A 19,748-nucleotide genomic window follows, 5' to 3' on the forward strand; every position below is an offset into this window, starting at 1 on the left:
CTCAGATCCTTCAGTGGATAGGTCTGTGCATGCAAATCCTGAAAACTTAATTCAAACCACTGTTTACCCATTTGCAATGGTGGAAATTCCCCCATGCGTATAATAGTGGAAAAGAAGAGTCGGTTTTAATTGAGTTAAGAGGCTTAGTATGGGTTGCAGAACTGGATGCTTCCTTCCCGCTCTGAACCAAATCTGGCCTCCACTCTGAACCATGGTTCATACTGCCACAGGGGAAGTGGTCACGAAACTTGCTTACTATTGACCAGAGTGAATGTCACTGACAGCTTAGGAAGCAAGAAGGCAGAAGCCAGAGGACAGAAGCTACTACTGGAGAAAGGCCACTGGTCAAGCGCAGAACACCTGCCTTGCATGCAGAAAGCACGCACACCTTCCTCCTTGCCAGTGGTGTGCCCCGTGCGGACCTACAGCCCAGCTGGATCTGCCCAGAGAACAGCCTTTGGCTCAGGGGCTCCATCGCTGTGGGGACCCCTGCTTCTGGTGGCCAGGCAACATTATTATGAAGAAGCTTATTTCGGGGAGCCTTCCTGAACTAACCAGCCACACTCTTCTAGATTCTGTTCATAACATGTTGTTTCATTCCCATGTCTGTTTCATTGTTTGTTGTTCACTGCTCTGAAATCTCCACAGCAGCATATAAATCTCATAAATGAACAAATGGACCTTTGGTCTGATCCGACATGGCTTTTGTTATGTTCGCACATTCTCAGGAATCCTCCACTATTTTGTTTTTATTTTGGCATTATGAATGTATTTAGAATCTGGTCTGGGGGCAGGAATCTGCTGGGTTTCCTTGGCTTGCTTCCCTGGACTCTGACCCCCTTCCTCTCTGCACAATGACGGCTCATGCCGTCTGTTCATGTGGGCATCGGGCAGGGTCCACGAGTGCAAGTGGAGTTCTGCTCCCACGCATGACTCACGGGCAGGGGTACTTTCCACCGAGAGGGAGCCCATGAGTGTCCCTGAGCATTTGTGAACTTGACCCCAGCTCAGCTTGCTTCCCGGCCAGGGCCCAATGTGTGACAGCAGTCCAGGGAGCACAAGAGAGCCAGACTCAAGCCAGATCGCCATATCCCTAAACGCAACGCTATGCATGCATCCACTGCCTGAGTTTCAGTTCCTCTGCCCCTTCTCCTTGTTCCATCCGACATTACTGATGCAACTGCATGCGTGTGCCAGCCAAAGGTTCTTGAAGGACTTGCACTGATACTCTTCCTGTGTGTCATTCCTCCAGTTGGGAGACGCAAACTGGGAATGAGCCGCACACGAGCCTCTTGGGTTTTATGCAGGTCTTGAATTTTTCTTGTTGATTGCTTAAAAATTTTCTAGTAATAGGCGTGTCTCTTTGTGTGTTGCATGTTTATATCTGTGTGCGATATGGTTTTAATAACGAATCTTAAAAGTTTCAACCTTTGTAAACTGCCCAGAGCTTTGGCTATTGGACAGTACTGAAATGTAATAAACAAAATGAAAAAGAATGTTAATGGAATCATACATACAGTTCCATCAGGATATACTTGTAAACTGCCCAGAGAATGTTTGCTATATTAATATTGAAAATAAGAAAAAAATGTTTGGCAATGTTAATGCACCCACCCCCAATAACGGAGAAGAAATAAAGATGCAAATAGAGCAGAAAATTGCTCCCAATTCAGAGCTAACCTTAGGTATTATCATAGTTTAACTGGAATTCTGGAGCAGTGAGATCAAAGCAGAGTAAACCCATTAGGTGTTAAAGGAATGGAAGGGGGTTTCGGCTCCTCTCTATTCTCCGGTGGCGGTTGATTTGCTACCTGGGACCTTTTAACCTGGAAATGCATGGGATGGAATATACTCGTAGGTCTTATGTGTGCAAGGCATCTCCTGGCTCATGGCCACCATGAGCAAAAACCCAGCTATTTAATTTGTGCATTTACATATAAAATCACCTACAGAATTATGAATCAAGGCTATTGATCATTTTACTGAAACTGAGCTTAACTCGATTTTTAAACTAACAAGTCACAAAACCAAAAATGTGCACAGTTGATTCATTCAAGGGTGTTGCTTTTTGTAATAAATGTATACTGTCAAATGTTTATCCATAAAAAGCAAAACAATGTATTGGATAAAAATGTTACATTACTTCGGGCTGAATGCACAGTCAGCTACAGCTGCCAATGTCTTGTGCAGTACATGACATCTAGGATCGACACTCCTTTGTTCTGCATATTTCTTGAAGATATTTTACACGTTGGAGCTCTAATCCTAAGCCTCTCTACTCAGAAAGAGGATGGCCTCAGGATTCCTCAGTGGAGAAAGCACCACAGAAAGGTTTCCTTGAAGGCAGAAGACTGGGAAAGCAGCAAAAAAGTATCAGTGCCTTAAGTTGGGGGAAACCAGCTTGTCTCTTCCTGGGACAATCTTTGAAGATGGACACATACAGAGCTTCTTGCAAGCTCAGCAATGTCGGTGGTCCCCATTCCTGAAAACACTAGATTTAACTAGAGTTTTAAAAAAGTTCATTGTTTTCATGTTACATTAGTTGCCTTCCAGATCCAAAACAAATAAAACAGAACAGTTAAGGCCTGAAGCACACTTCCTCTGCTAGAGCACACAAAGCTTTTATTAATTTGGCACATCTTGTTTTTGCAGCAGTTAAAAAATATAAATGGCTCTTATTTTCAGTTTTATATTGGATTTTAAGTTCCTCAAACTTTTATTAAGGGAAAGGTGGGGATTCGGGTGGCAAAGACATTTACCACACGCTAAAGAAGGAGCGTGGCTTTCCCCTTCTTTTTCTAAATGCTCTCTCTGTAGAAAGAATGGTCCATATCTGTATCCTCAGAGGCGCTCCATTAACCAGACAGTGGTCTGGAGGCCAGAATCTAGTTTCCCACAAAAAATAGCCCCCATGGGAGTAGTGGGGCCCAGAATAAAGTTGGCACCACCTAGCTGACGACTTTGTGGTTAAGGAGCTCACGAGCTCAGGTACAGTATGGCACAAAAGGGGTAAATTGACATGGTGCAAACAAATAAAATAAGGACAGGTTTAACATTCAAGAATGAAAGCACTGTTCCCTACAAACAAAAACTATTCCCCATTTTCCCTTCCAAGTGAAACAGTGGCCAAATGTTTTAGCATACCTTGATTAAAGTTTAAGGATTTGCCTGGGGCCTTAGACAAACTGCTTTAGGGGTGAAGCTGAGCTGCCAGTTGCCCGTTTCTGCTCCAGATAACTGGAGTTGTGGTCTGACCTGTGGTTTGCTCCCAGCTCTTTCGTGTCCTGGTGGGATGCTTACCTCCATATTCTTGCAGAAAGTTGCATTTGTTCCAAAGAGGATCTGGCACTGTTCGTCTGCACTATAATGCATTCCTGGAAGTTTGTACGGAAGCCGCACTGCATAGCGGCTCCGTGGGTCAGTTACGAGCAAGCAGGTGCTGACCTTGGACCTGGAGAGAAAGAACTTTTTAAAAGGAGGTCATGAAGAAGCACCAGTTGTTGGCACGCTTATTTCATTAGCTGACTGCATGTGCAAAGTCTAGTGGGCCTCCAATTTAGCAATTCATTTTTAAAAAACAACAAAAAACCCCTCTCGACAATTGCAATATATATTTTCTTCTTCTAAACAGGCTGCTAGAAATGAATTACATTAAAAATCATAGAATCATAGAATGGCAGAGTTGGAAGGGGCCACAAAGGCCATCGGGTCCAATCTCCTGCTGCTACAAGACACCAGCTTACACCATCCCACTCAGGTGGCTGCCCAGTTTCTTTTTGGATGTCTCTACTGTGGGAGAGCCCACCACCTCTCCAGGCAGCTGGCTCCAGTGTCATATTGCTCTGACAGTGCGGAAGCTTTTCCTGATATCTAGCCTGAATCTGGATTGTCGCAGCTTGAATTGATTATTCCATGTCCTACACTCTGGTAGCAGCAAGAAGAAGTTTTATCTTCCCACTTCGTGACAGTCATAAAGTATTATCATGCTCCTCCCCCACTCAGTCTTCTCTTCTCAAGGCTGAACATGCTCAGTTCTCTCAGTCTCTCCGCATAGGGCAGTGTTTCCAAACCCTGGATCCTTTTTGTTGCCCTCCTCTGCACCCTTTCTAATTTTTCTGCATCTTTCTTAAATCTTGGTGCCCAGAACTGGACACAATATTCCAGGTGAGATCTGACTAATGAAGAGTATACGGGAACTACTACTTCTTGTGATTTGGAAGTAATACTTCTGTTAATGCATCCCAAAATAGCACATGCCCTTTCTGCAGCTGCATCACACTGTTGGCTCATATGTAGCCTGTTGTCCACAAGAATTACAAGGTCTTTTTCCTTTTCAGTTTTGTTGAGCCACATATTCCCCATCTTGTATTGATGCATCTGCTTTCTTTTCTGAGGTAAAGAGTTGGTGCTTGTCCCTATTGAATCTCATTCAGGTCAAGACCTTTTATTTAATCAATATTTTAATATGTATTAATGGTAATTGGATTTTATTGTTTGTATTTTATTAGTTACAGCCAGTGTAGAATAGTCAATTTATCTATGTTATTCTGATTTATGTTGTAAGCTGTCCAGAGACGCAAGTAATGAATGGCATACAAATTTAATAAATAAATAAATAGATTCTGTTGCTTTCAGCTCAGCCCAGATCTTCATTATGTCTTCTAGGATGTTTGCTATTCCACCCAGTTTTGTTTCGTTGCAAATTTGATTGCAGTTACTTATACTTCTTCATCTAAATGATTAATAGATGTTGAAGAGCGCTGGGCCCAGGACTGAACCTATCCCACTAGTTTGAGAAGGTACAACTGATGAGTACTCTTTAGCAGCCAATCTGGATCCACCTAATAATTTTTCTATCTAGTCCACTTTTGCTAGCTTGCTTATCAGGATTTTGTGGGGCACTATGTCAAAAGCTTTGCTAAAGCTGAGGTAGATTATATCACAGTGTTTCCACTCTCCATTGGGGTGCAGGGTTACGCTGTCAAAAAATGAGATTAAAATAGTCCGACAGGAATTATTCTTGATAAATTCCTGTTGGTTTTTATTAATTTCTGCATTTTCTTCAAATTGCTTACAGACTGATTTTTTAATGATTTGCTCCAGAATTTTTCCAGGGATTGATGTCAGACTAACAGATCCATAGTTCTCAGGTTTGTCTTTCTTCCTTTTTTTGAAGTTGGGGACAACGTAACCCTTCTCCAGTCATCTGGCACTTCTCCTGTTCTCCATGATTTATTGAAGAGATAGACAGTAGTTCTGAGAGTTCCTCCACTAGCTCTTTAATAACTCTGGAGTTCATTAGGCCCTGGAGATTTGAACATGTTTATTCCATTTAGAAATTCCTTGACCATTTGTCTGTCAATCTTGAGCTGCTATCCTTCACTTTCAGCTTGTACCTTCTCTTCATTGGAGATCTTGTGGAAGAAGTAAAGCAAAGTAGGAATTGAGAACTTTGGCCTGTTATCACTTTGCCACCTCATTTAAGTAGCTGGGAATGTTTCTCTTTCATTTGTCCAAAACAAAAGATCTGAAGAAGGCTTTCTTGTTGCTTTTAGTATCCCTTGCCAGTCTCAGTTCCTTTCCTGCTTTAGCTTTCCCAATAATGTCCATGCAATTCCTTGCTATTTGTTTACATTTTTCCTTTGTGGCCTGGCCCTACTTCCACCTCCTGTACATGTTCTTTTTCTCTCTCAGGTTGTAACTTAACTTTTCTTGGAGCCATGTGAGCTTCCTCCCTTGTCTCATGGAGAAGGGCTGTGACCTGTTCTTCCCTGAGGTGGAGGGCAGGACGCATTCCAGTGGGGCAAAGCTCAAGGAACCAGGCTTCAGGCTGGCTGTCAGGAAGTGCTTCCTGACTGTTTGGACCCCTAGGATATTAAATGGACTTCCAAGGGAGGTGGTTGAGGCCCCATTCACGAAGGTGTTCAAGGAAGACTGGACAACCACATGTTGGGGATTACATGAGTGGAGCCGGCTGGAGCTGGGGGACATACTAGATGGCCTGGGGGTGGGGCCTTGCTTTGTTTCTGTTTCTATGTCTATACACCTTTTTCTTGTTGAAATTGTTCGTACCTGTGCTTGGAGAATCTCTTTTCAAGATTTCCCACCCCACTTGGACTCCTTTTCCCTTAAGAATGCCAGTAAGTACCAACCACACAACAAGCATAACACAATTCAAAATATCAAAATACCAGACACACTGGCTCTAAACCTGAAATTAACTTTCTGTTATATCATGGCCTCAGAAAGAGAATTTTAATGGAGTTGGTATGAGGGTAAAATTGTTTATCGACAAATTTGGGTAAAATCTGGCTCCATTTTCAGAGACAGGGCCTCTGATCAGTCCTGAATGTTGGTAGAAACTGACAGAAAGTCCAAGCACAAAATGAGATGTGATGGCAAACACATGGCTGGTACCAACAACGACAAACATGTGTCTAGCCCGACCCTTCCCCTCCATATCCTTATGAGAAAGCTTATTTCATATCTGATTTTTCATTACCCCATGAACTTGGCTGCCAGTAGCAGAAGGCAGGAAAAAGCAAAATGACCGGACAATGTAGAATATTTGACTGGTCACTATGTATGGGAAGGGGGGAAATACACCCATATTATATCTCATGACCATTTTGGCCCAAAGATGAAGAGAAACTCATCAAATGAAGGTAAGTGTTGCTTTTTTTGAAAATGTGATTCTCTCTAGATTTCTATTGAAAGAAGCATTCAAAGGCATCCAGACACTGTCAAAAAATACTGGCAGAGTTTGCCTGGAAAAGGACATCAGTCCTGGGATTCTTTTCAAGAAGCTGTCCAGGTGCTGAAAAGTGGCCATCATAATGTTTTTGTTCTCCTGCCAGCAATTTTGCAAAGCTCCGGGTGTAGATTCTGCCTTCCAACACCCACCCCTGAAAATTGCTCATCCTTTCAGCTGCAAAGACAAGAGGCCACTATCTTGTGATTCAAAGGCTTTTCAGCCAGCAACCTTCTTACTTGAGAAACTTTTCAAGGTCGTCTCGACTGCAGGAGGACCAGGAGAGATCGCTCGGGTTCCTGCCCTTCACCCACTCTCCAGACATGATGTGAGATCTCCCGGCACAGGACACGTGGTCATCGTCATGACTCATCCCCATACTGTCGGAGAACAGAAACAAAGAGCTAAACCAGAGCCATGGGTGGGACATTCCTAGTGGAACCAGCAGCTTATCAATCCCCTCTAGCTGCTGGGAGACAGATTGCTTCAGAAAGGATGCCTGGAGTCGGGTAGTCCAATCTTCTAGTACAGAAGGATCCCACAGACCGGGGTGCAGAACCTTTTTCAGCTGGAGGCCCACATTCCCCTTTGGAGAAACTTTGGGGGGCACATATGAGTGGTGCAAGACCTGAAGGCAAAAAGGATGAGGCTGAGAAAAGTTTAAAGCTCTTATTGCCAGTAACAGAGGATTAAGAGTGGCATTTCAACATGGGGGAGGGGGGGAATTGCACAGACACCGGGAGAAGAGAAAGTAACAGGTGGCTGGAAGACAGAAGGGGTGACGGCCAGGGGAGAGTGAGCAGCTTTTGGGGAACCCTGGAGGGACAGATTAGGGCTTCCCAAGTGCTCTGTTTGGCCCCCAGACATGAAGCTGTGTGCCGCTGCTATCAGCTACTTGGCATGCCCGGGCCAGTTCAAGGAGTGCGGATAGTGAAAGAAACTAGTAGCATTTGCTTCCCAGATTATTTATGGACTCTGTATTCGCAACCTTCAGAACAAAACAAATGTTCTCAGAGTGACTCATAACCAGATAAATCATGACAATAAAACATCTATGAAAACCCAGCAAATAAGGACAAATGGTAAGAGTTAATTCAAAGATACAGAGACTCAGAAGACAAAGAGCACAATCCTCTCTCTCTCTCTCTCTCTCTCTCTCTGTGTGTGTGTGTGTGTGTGTGTGTTGGGATGGCTGGCTGAGGCACATGGGGAGTTCCTGGCCCTATTTGTCTAAATGTGCATAGGGGTGTGCCTGAAAGGTCACTGATCACCCCCACCAGCACACCCTAGAAATCCAGAGAGAACACAGGTGTGCACACCTGGCACCAAAAAGAGAACACTGCGATTAGATAAGCCTCCCTGGGGAAAATATGCCAAAGGTGGAACATGTTCCCCAGCAGGTCACGGGTTCTCCCTCCTTTAGCGTGGCTACAAAATGCTCACAGGGCGGGCTCAAGTGTTTTCCAGGGAAAGATCTCCTCTCTGGCCCCCTTGGTAGCTATATTCCCTTAGGTGGCGGCTGTTGCTGCTGCTGCTGCTCGATCCTCCTCAGGCCTGGAATGGTGAACCTCTTTATAGTTTGTTTGTGTCCTTTCACTTCTGCACCACCCAGTGGCTGAGGCTCTCATTCAGCTTGTTGGGAACAGAAGCGGCAGTTGTTCTTGGCACATGTTCCACCGTCAGGCAGTTTCAGGTCCATCGAAGGGGAAGGGGGGACCTGGGAACGGGCACCCCAGATTTCAGCCAGGAAGCAGAACTGCCAGGAGGGGGCATGGGAGAGGCGCTCCAGAGCTGGCTGAACCTGGGACAACTCTTGGACCCAGTGAGGCGGCATTAAGGGAGACGGGCTCGCCAACCAGAGCAGTGCCAGACAAAGAAGGGGCCTGCCCACCGCTCAAAGTGCTCTTCCAGAGGGAGGGGCTCTGGGGTACTCAAAAGGAGGGTTCTTGGAAGATTGGGTCCAACTGATCGCTCTGTGCATGGTCTGAGATTCATTATGTGGTGACTGAGTGCATTGCGTAAACTTTGGTGAAGAAGGAGCTTTTGCAGAGAAATGCTCTGCCACTTGGAACACGGAAGAGGGAAACATCGCTCCCGCCACAGCCCGAATAATGGATTCTACTTTTAGACGCTCTCTGACCAGTCATTACCTTTCCAGAATTCTGCACAAATTTGGGTCACATGAAAAGACAAAGGCTGCTTTGAATACACCTGTGGATACCATTTCTAAACAACATTTTACATGGTCCTGATCTCACAGGTCTCACCTCCATGCAGCAATCATTTCTCTGCTTGTTGGTTTTCTGGTGAACTAAGAAAAGTACACAAACCATTGCATGAAGTGAAAGCTGTGTAAACTGTGGTGAATTTCCCGTACACTTTTTAGAATTGTGTGTGGGAGGGGGCATGGGGGTGGAATCCAAATCTGACGAATGTACAATGGAGTGGATGATGTCTGACAATCAGCAAGGCACCAGATGGAATCAATTAAACATAATCTGCATATTCTTACTTCCAGTAACAAAGCCCTAGGAGAGTCATTCCAGCCACCCAGAGTAGGGAAAAGAAATCCAGGAACCACCAAGTAATGGGTGTTGTTGTTGCAGTTGCTGTTGTTGTTTTCACTTACTATTCATTGTAAATTTCAAAAAACAAACCCCAAACCCAAACAAAGCTCTGAAGTAAACGATAGAAGATCATCAGCACAAAGAATAACTTCAAATTCTACAGAACTATGCACAACTCCTCACATGTGCACATGTTTCGGATAGCACATTCCAGGGGTTCCGAACATAAATCAAGTATCAGTGGAAAGAATAGACACACCTGTCTGGTACCTCTCTCAAGTTAAAAAAGAAAGATAATCAAGTGTAATTTTGCTGGAGACCAAGGTCAGGATAATCCATACTATTGTATTCCCAATCACGATAAAAGCTGGATGGTGAAGGCAGCTGATGGGGAGGAGATGGATGTATTTTGAAACATGGTGCCAGAGGAGAGCTTTGTGAATACCCTGGATCAACAAAAAGGCCAACAAGTGGGTCCTAGATCAAACCAAGACAGAACTTTCCTTGGAAGCAAAAGTGAAAAGCTGAAGCTGCCATACTTCAAACACATCATGAGAAAGCAAGACTCACTGAAGAAGACCATCATGTTAGGGAAACTCAAAGGCAGAAGATACAAGGGAAGATCAAATATGGGATTAAATATGAATCCATAAGGAAGCCACAACTTTGAACTTGGAAGGACTGAATGGCGCTGTCATGAACAGGATCGTTTTGGAGAGCTTTCTTTCATAAGGCTGCCGTAAGTCAGAGATGACTTGATGACACATCACAACAACAACACATACTAACGAAAGGGACCTTGAGTCAAAATGAAAAGCTTGGAACTAAAAAGCTTGAGAATGTTTTATACCTATCAACTGGAAACCCATCCAGACCAGGAACTTTCCCATTAACATTAGTTAATGGGAAACTTAAGTTAATGTTAATATTAATTTAATATTAGTTATTACTTTTGTAGTTTCCTCAATATGCAAAGCACCAATAAGGATCGGCTTTCTAAAGTGTATAAACTAGAAAGATTAATGTGAGGGAAAAAACCATCCATACCTTGCTCTGAGAGTTTATATCTTAAAGATGAATATATATCTTGGCACGGTTGTTTTTAATCACCACAAAAATACTTCAATGCTTTTGTTGCTTGAGCAGATGTGCCTAAATCTTACTGGGGTATTCACCATTCTCCTCAACATGTACGTATTAACCTGGTCAAACCAAATTCTGTCTGCTGCTCTTTGTTCAAGCCATATTTAGCATGCTGCAGCTTCTGATAAAATGGTGCAGTCAAAGAAGTAGCAAACTGTGTGATAAGATTTTCAACTTGTCACATAAAGCTATGCTGCTTCTTTTTAATTAATTTTTATGAGGAGCTACATAGCCCCTGATAAAAGCTTTACTAGCTTTCCACTCAATGGAGCATGAGTTAGCTACATCCTTGTTAATTTCCAAATATTCTTGTAACTCAGAGAAAACAAGATTTCTGAAAGACTCGTCATTTAACAAAGAAACATTAACGTGCCCCAGAGTGGCCTTGGACATTTTGGAAATTGTAAGCCAAACAAACTGGAGTGTGATCCAATGTTACCAGGTGTTTCAGCCTCACAGTCTCTGGATCAATGCTCTTGTAGAACTGCCACAAGATTCCACATCGTCTCTGGTCCCAGTCCTGCCAGGACTTGCATGTTCAGCTTTCCATGTGCTTAGAAAAAAGGGGAAATATGCAAGACTGCATTGCTTTATTGATGGGGACATAACAGAGTTTTGTTCTAACTGTTTTAATTTCTGCCCCCAGAGGCTCACAGAAGTTTGGTTTTGCCTTTCTGGAGCATGTTTGCAAAGTCAAAAAGCCCTGCCATCCTGGATTGGATCGGTGTGGCCCATCCCTGGCACTCTTTCCCTCCCAGCCTCTGCTGAACCACAGTGATGGAGGCAGGATTGGAGCCAGCCACACAGACTGCTAAGAGAGCCCCCTCCCCAATATAAACACTTCAGTCTGCGGGCCGTGAAAAACATCCAAAGAAAGCAACTTGGCACGACCTCTTAGCTCAGCAGGCGAAACATGGCAGCTCCTACCCCTGAAGAGGCAACTTTGGCTCTGCCTACATGCTCCAGAGCGATGGGCCACCCTAAAATTAGGGAATGCCCTCCATGGGAAAAGGAGTTGTTTCGAGGCTCCAGGGCACAGAAGTGGTGGCTGCTGTCTGCCATCGCTAGCTTAATGGAAAGGAATCTTTCGGCTCTGTTCAGGGACGCAGTTCCACACGGCATGCAAGGCAAACACACGGCAATCACAAAATGTGTTCAGGCAGTCAACAGCCTTTGTGAAATGGTGCCTTTGTGCAAAGGCCTGGGCATAAAGTGAACCTCGGTGCTCGGAGGAGCACAGAATGCATACGTAACAATAAGTTGTAAAACCTCCTTCAAAAATTGTTTGCATGCAACATCATCTAAAACACATTTACCTAGATGGAAGAGGAAATAGTATGACAACAACCAACAACAAATCCAGGCAGGAAAACTAACAATCAGGAGACTTTTCTTAAAAAGAAAAAAAAGATTTACGACCCATCCGTTCTTACCAGGACTTCAGCGGACCATAAATAACACTGTCCCATTGCAGGCCCACAACAAGTGTAAGATTAGCCTGAAGGAATGTCTGCCTTAAGAACATCCAAGGTGCTTTCGAGGGTGAGCATGGATTTGAACCCTGGTCTCTCAGGATCAAGTCCAACACTCGCATCACTACATTTCCTGCCCAATGGCTACAGCTCTTTTCTGCATGCTCTTGCCCAGCTGACTTCCAGGGAAAGTGTCTTTCTGGTGGAGGTCCCCACATCTGTGGGACACTGTACACTTGCTGCATTTAATGCGAACGCTTAGATGCCCACCTAAGATCTTCCCCTCCCAGCAGGCATTCTGTCTCTAATCTGCTAACTTTCTGGCTGGCTGTTCATTTAAAGTTTTAAAACTTTGGTATTTTGGTTGTATGTATTGCCTCTTATTTTATTACTTTTGAATGAAGACCTCCCTGGGGACATTTGCCAGTTGGGTGGTATATACATTTAATACATAAGTAAATAAATCACAACCCCTTGTAGAATAAGGCTACAATGCTATGCATTTTTAGGCAGAAGAAAATCCTATAGGTCCTGTGACTGGATGGGTCACACTGGGCATTGTAGGATTTTTTTTTCAGCATACATAGGATTGCTTCTTTAATGAAACTGAGAGGCTGGTAGGCTGCCTTTGGCTGGTTGGGTCTACCGCAGAAGGGAATGGCATGAGATGTGTTTCTGCTGAGAAGCAAAGCGGCTCCTTCATAGAAGGAAAGAGCTGTGACCCAACTGGGGCTCACGCTGAGAGAGAAGCAGACCAAGGAAGGACCCCGGAACCTCACCTAACAATGCAGGCATCGCTCCTGCACTTGAGGTCACGTAATCCTTTCCTCAAATGAGCTGTTTTTCAGAAGTAATCCTTGGAAAGCAGCTCCTCAGAGCCACATTGCAAGGCCTTCCTCTTCCCTTCATGTTTGTTCATGCCCCAAAGGCTAAAACAAGAGACAGAGAGAGATGCGTTTCTAGCAATCACCTCTGAGCTTTGCATTTGGATGTCTCCACTCAATGAGCATATAATCTCATGGCTGTGCATTTCATTACAACAGAACTAACTGGTCACTGGAACATGTTGCTTTGAACAAAAACAAAACCAACCAACCCCCCCCCCCCCTCAACTCCCAGGATTTCTCCATAAATAGAACAGGTTTCCCACTTATCCCTTATTGGAATGATTCCAGAAATAACACACATGAATAGCTTTCCAGTGATCCCACATCTAAACCTTTTGATATGATATACACCCATCCCATGTATCCATTAGAGAAGCTAAGCATAGATTTAATGTCTTTTGGTCTAAAATATTCCCACTGAGAACTTCCTAAAAAGGACTATAGAGCGGGGTCATTAAGCAAATGCTTGGGACAGGAATATCACGATGCATTCCTGCTTTCCCTCGCTGGCCATTTCTCTTCTTGCACAAACCTTTTGTAGTTAATCTGCACAAGAGCGAGAGCTGGGCTGCTTGAAAGTCAGCCACACGTGGCTGCAAGAAAGACCCCAGGCACTGGGGGAAATCCTGCTGGCACCTTCCATTGGGAAGCATGAGCATCATCACGATAGAAGCAGATGTACCTTTTTAGAACAGGTGGGCATCATCTTCACAGTCAAAGGGGCAGCATAATGCAAGGCCCAGCGGTGTCCAGCACCTACTCCTGTTCGGTGCTCAATGGAGTACAATTAATCTGGGGCTCTTCAGTCTCTGTGAGTCACTTTGGGAAACCTTTTGAAACAGTAAGCTCCTTCACAAAATGGCCACTGTGGCCAGTCAGAAGACACTCATTTCCCAGAAGGTACTTGCCTTACCCGGAAGGCAAGACTAGAAGAAATTCATGCAGCCAGGCAGGGAACTAAAGCACAAGGTAAAGACGAAACTGTCATTCAAAGCACAAAACCAGTTGAGTCCCAACATGGAAGCTGCAAAAAGTGATCCACGGGCATCATGTTGGAGACCCACAAATCCCCGAGTCCCTGAGTGCATGTCAAAGACCACAGATGGAACTTCCCTTCTATTTTCACTGAGTCAATTCGTCCATGTCGAGCGGTGGGGAAGCTGAGCTTCTAGCCCTTCCTTCAAACGCTGATGTTGGTGAAAGTATAGAAAGGGGCTAAGGTCTTCTGCTCAAAAGGGCACTCTTTAGTGTCCCACCTGTCTTCCATACCACTCCTTCTACTAAGAAGACTATTTTTTCTCCTATGTAAACTAAGTATATCTTCAGATTTTGTCTAATTCACATAATTTATCCCAGTTACTGAATTTAACAAGAATGTGGGACTTGGTTAGTATAATGCACACCGGCATCTTTAGCTACTGCCCTAATGGTTTGACCCAAACCCTGCTAAAAATGAACAGCTGTCTTCCCACTAATTATGGTGCAGGAGAACATTCTTCCTGACGAAAATCCATGTGCAATTAAATCCTTTTTTCCCTATTAAAACAGTTTCTGCCTTAGGGTCATCATAGATTTAAATCCAATACAATGCAGGCACAATAAAATTTTTACGGTGAGCTCTGTTGAAACACGTACTTGGTTGGTCAATGTGTCAAGAAAATGTGAAGTGCTGGCCTTCAGAAAGCGACCGCTTCCAAAAGCAAGAGGGGCAACCCCACCTCTGTGACATATCTTGCTGTCGGAGCAAGAGCTGTCTTTTCAAAGTAAAAAATCCTGCGTGCTCTTATCACAACTTTTGACTCCCTCTCCAGTTCTCAGTGGAGTTGAATGTTAGGAATGTTTATTTGTGTTTCATAGAGAAGCTGCATCACGGGAAGGGTGCCAGCTGCTGAACTGTTCAACATGTTAAAAAAGTGCTTGGCTCTGACAATGCATCATGCCATAATCTTTGAGCGACCACAGATGAGAAAAGGCCCAACAGATGCACATCCTTGATTTAGGGGAGTTTGATCCAGGACTCTCATGGCGGGCAGACCGAGAGCTACCTTGCCTGGGAGTGTGCATACTTTGCTGCAGAACCTTCTTCAAGTACAACACAGAAAAGGGATATTCAACACTGGCCTTGTTGATTGGCAGGCAATGAGGCCTGGATTGGCCAGAACATGAGGAAGTATTTTAAAAACTCAGCCTTCTTCTTGCCCAGTCCACAGAAGAGCACTTGCAACCCAATTCACTTCAAACATCAACCTCAGCCCTGAAATGGACCACAGGGCTCCTCTGAGGGAGCCCACTCAATATTTAAATTTATGTCCTGCCTTTCGAGGACCTCAGGGTGGCTTGCACAATTCTCCTCTGCCTCTCAATCTTATCCTAATAACATCAACCCTGTGTGGTGGGCTGGGCTGGCCCAGAGTCACCCAATAATCACCATGGCTGAGTAGGGTCTAGATCCCAGATCTCCCGAGTCCCACCTAACCACCACTTACAGAATTATGAACCTGAAAAACCTCACAGCAGCATAACTTCCTCTTCTACACCTGAAGGTGTCTGGCTAGTTTACGGAAAGCAGAAACATAATGTTGTCCTTCAAGAAAGGGGAACATCTAGGAGGACCTGAGAAGACACGGGCTGCTGCCTCCCTGCAGCTGTGCCTCTACTACCTGAGGTGCTTACTTCAGATTACCTACTGCTAGGCCTGGCCACCCCTTCATGGATCGCTGCCTTGTCATGGCGAAGGGGCTTGCGTAGCTCAATGAAGCTATGAGTTATGCCGTGCAGGGCCACCCAAGATGGAGAGTTCATAGCAGAGAGCTCTGACAAAAGCTGATCCACTGGAGAAGGAAATGGCAACCCACTCCAGTACCCTTGCCATGAAAACCCCATGTACAGTGCCAAAAGGCAAAAAGATACGACGCCGGAAGATGAGTCCCTCAGGTCGGAAGGTGTCCAATATGCTACTGGGGAAGAGCAGAGGGCTAGTACTAGAAGCACCAGAAAGAATGAAGTGACTGGGTCAAAGTTGAAAGGACACTCCGTTGTGGATGTATCTGGTGGTGAAAGGAGAGTCCAAAGCTGAAAAGATCTATATTCCATAGGAACCTGGAATGTAAGATCCATGAATCAAGGCAAGCTGGATGTGGTCAAAAAGAGATGACAAAATTGAACATCGACATCTTAGGAATCAGTGAACTAAAATGGACAGGAATGGATGAATTTAATTCAGATGACCATCAGGTATACTAATGTGGACAAGAATGCCTCAGAAGAAATGGAGTGCCTTCATAGTCAATAAAAGAGTAGGAAAAGCAGTACTGGGATACAATCTCCAAAATGACAGAATTATCTCAGTTCGAATCCAAGGCAAACCATTCAACATCACAGTAGTCTATACCCCAACCACTGATGCTGAAAAGGCTGAAGTTGACCAGTTCTATGAAGGCCTACAATACCTTCTAGAATTAACATAAAAAATGATGTCTTTATCATCATGGGGGATTGGAATGCTAAAGTAGGAATCCGAAAGATAACCAGAATAACAGGCAAGTTTGGCCTTGCAGTACAAAATGAAGTGGGCACAGGCTGGTAGAATTTTTTCAAGAGAATAGGATGGTCATAGCAAACATTCTTTTCCAATAACCCAAGAGATGACTATACACATGGACATCACCAGATGGTCAACACACTTCTGCTTCATTGACTATGCTAAAGCCTTTGATTGTGTGGATCTCAACCAACTGTGGCAAGTTCTTAGAGAGATGGGAGTACCTGACCATCTTATTTGTCTCTTGAGAAACCTATATGCGGGTCAAGAAGCAACAGTGAGAACTGGACACAGAACCACTGATTGCTTCAAAATTGAGAAAGGATTTCAGCAAGGCTGTATATTGTCACCCTGCCTATTTAACTTATATAAAGCACACCATGAGAAAGGCAGGGCTAGATGAATCACCAGTTGGAATTAAGATTGCCAGGAGAAATATCAACAACCTCAGATATGCAGTTGATACCACTCTAATGGCAGAAAGTAAAGAGGAACTAAACAGCCTCTTGATGCAAGTGAAAGAGGAGAGCGGAAAAGTTGGCTTGAAACTCAACATTAAGAAACTAAGATCATGGCATCCAGTCCTCTCACTTCCTGGCAAATAGATGGGGAAGAAATGGAGGTAGTGACAGATTTTATTTTCCTGGGCTCCACGATCACCGCAGATGGGAACTGCAGCCAAGAAATTAAAAGACACTTGCTCCTGGGGAGGAAAGCTATGGCAAATCCTGGATACCTAAAGGAACGCCTGCTTCCATATTTGCCCTCCCGCCCCTTGAGATCAGCAGCAGAGGCCCTCCTCCGGGAGCCCTCTGTGAGAGACATCAGGAGGCAAAGTACCCAGAGGAGGGCTTTCTCTGTGGTGGCGCCCCATCTGTGGAGTGTGCTCCCCAGAGAGGTCCGCCTGGTGCTGTCGTTATTTGTTTTTCGGCTCCAGGCTAAGACCTTTTTATTTAAACAATATTTTAACAACGCTTAATAATATCTATAGGTTTTAATTGTGCAGCCAAGGTGTTTCTGGGTATTAATTGTATTTATATTATGTTTATTCATTTATGTGGGCCGTCCCAAGGCTATAAGCGATGGGACAGCATACAAAAATTCTAAATAAATAAATAAATAAAATCTAGACAGCATTCTAAAAAGCAGAGACATCACCCTGCCCACAAAAGTGCGTATAGTCCAGGCTATGGTTTTCCCAGTTGCAATGTATGGCTGTGAAAGTTGGACCATAAGGAAGGCTGAGTGCCGAAGAATTGAGGCCCCTGAATTGTGGTGCTGGAGAAGACTCATGAGAGTCCCTGGACTGCAAGGCAATCAAACTGATCAGTCCTAGAGGAGAACAACCCTGACTGCTCTTTAGAAGGCCAGATACTGAAGATGAAACTCAAATACTTTGGCCACCTAATGAGAAGGAAGGACTCCCTGGAGAAGACCTTGATGCTTGGAACAATTGACGGCAAAAGGGGATGGCAGAGGATGAGGTGGCTGGATGGAGTCACTGAAGAAGTTGGCTCAGCGTGAGCTTGGGTGGACTCTGGGGGATGGTGGAGGACAGGAAGGCCTGGAGGAACGTTGTCCATGGGGTCGCGATGGGTCAAATGTGACTTCATAACTATCAACAGGGCTGGCCATGGCCAAGGATGAGGACAACCATTCTGCAGTACTGCCAGAGCTTTATTGTTGATCACCATGAAAAGCTGGACAAGGGATTTCAACATACTCCACATAGCAAACTCAAGGAAGTCAGCCGTACTCTGTTTTATAAAGCTCTCTTCGCTGCCTGCAAGCAGGCAGCATGGAGATTTTACCTGCCCGCTGTTGTCCAACCAGCACAGTGTGAGCCCATTCACTGGAACCACAATATTTCAACTCAAGGGCAGCTGGTACAGCATGATCAATACCTGAGGCGGCCAGAGCCTAAGTGCCTCTCTTTGGCTACGGAGTACAGAGATTTCTTAGTAGTGGCCCCTTTCTTATGGAATGTTCTGCCCAGTGAGGTCCACCTCATGCTGACACTGATCTTTTTGCCTCCAGGTAAAGACTTTCCTCCGTTCCCAAGTATCTGATGAACTATGATGGGCAGTATAATGCCATTTGTCCTGGTATTTTGTTCTGCACTGTCTTGTGTTCTTATAATTTAAAAAATGTATGATAAAGATTTTGATATTATTTTTATCATGTTGTGTCTCAGGTTTTAAGCTTCATGAAACATCTGAAGAATTTTTGTTATTGGACAGTACAGAAATGAAACAAATGAATGAAGAAATCTGAAAACAGTGTGAGAAATTCCAATTATATTCACGTCCAAATCCTTTTGCTTGACCACTGATGGCAAAGACCACTTTTCTGTTGAAAGCTCATCTGATTTCCCACCTCTTCATTATTACTCACATTGGAGCATTTGGGAAAGATAATTCAGAATCCCAAAATCTCTGGACTTGGCTTCCCCGGAAATGACTTTGGAAGTATAATGCACAGTCTTTTCTGCTTTCTCTGCAGGGTGAAGATCATTGCAGGGTTGGGAATTGCAGCACTCAGTGACATCAAATACAAAACAAATTCTAGAAAATAAGAAGGACACAGGGATTCCTGTTTGCATACAAATGACAACAAATGAATTCTACTTGTTGCCTAGTAAAATAAAAGATAAATTACAATGGGGGAGGGGTAGTATAGAGGCGGAAGTTACCTCATTCTTCAGAAAAAATGTTCCGGGGAGCACTGAGCTGCAAAGGGACAAAAACTTGCAAATCTTCTGAGACAGACCAGTTTTCTGGGGAGGGTACATAATACATTTTTCAATAATTGTATGCATTTTCTCTCATATCATTTAGATCTTCTGCATAGATGAGTGCTCCATAAGTAAACGGGGGGCAGGGAGGAGAAGAATATGCTAAGGGTTACTTTAGACACACCCAACAGCTTGGCCATACCCTGTGGAATTTTTGACATTGCTTGCCTTTCAACAGCGAGCCACTGTGCCGTATCGCAAACCGCTTCTCAAAGCACCCCACATGCTCAAAGCAGCCTGCCATGTGGTGGGGGGGTTGCTGTCCGAGAGACGACATGGAACTATTTGCAGAGTTCCCTGGACCCCGGTCAGTATCCATTTTCTTTCTTCTGCCTGCCAACACCATCACTGTGGAAGGCAATTACAGAGGGTGTACCCAAAGAGCGGGTTTGCAGGGCAGATGTCTGCCTGGCACCCATACAGTCCCGGAATAGATGCCGTTCCTCACTTCTTCTGGGACTGTATCACTGTTAGAAGCACATCTGTCCTTCGAGGCCTCAGTGCCTGCCTTTTCCACCAAAAAATCGCCCGCACTGGCTGGCTGAAGACAGGACGTGGATGGCGCAGGGAACTGCAAGGCCCCCTCAGTGGCA

General features: G+C 44.5%; 1 protein-coding gene across 1 annotated transcript in view; it reads right to left on the minus strand.

The window, feature by feature from the left end:
- Window positions 1-19,748, minus strand: part of ADAMTS17 (ADAM metallopeptidase with thrombospondin type 1 motif 17) — a 187,330-nt gene that overhangs the window by 83,888 nt on the left and 83,694 nt on the right. Inside the window, exons 8-9 of the mRNA XM_044444944.1 lie at window positions 6,991-7,131; window positions 3,301-3,451 (exon numbers count right to left, since the gene is read on the minus strand). Coding sequence (XP_044300879.1) covers window positions 3,301-3,451; window positions 6,991-7,131 — 292 coding nt within the window. The remainder of the gene's footprint in view (window positions 1-3,300; window positions 3,452-6,990; window positions 7,132-19,748) is intronic.

The sequence above is a fragment of the Varanus komodoensis genome, unplaced genomic scaffold, assembly GCF_004798865.1.
Source record: "Varanus komodoensis strain SLA01 unplaced genomic scaffold, ASM479886v1 scaffold46_3, whole genome shotgun sequence".
NCBI lineage: Eukaryota > Metazoa > Chordata > Lepidosauria > Squamata > Varanidae > Varanus > Varanus komodoensis.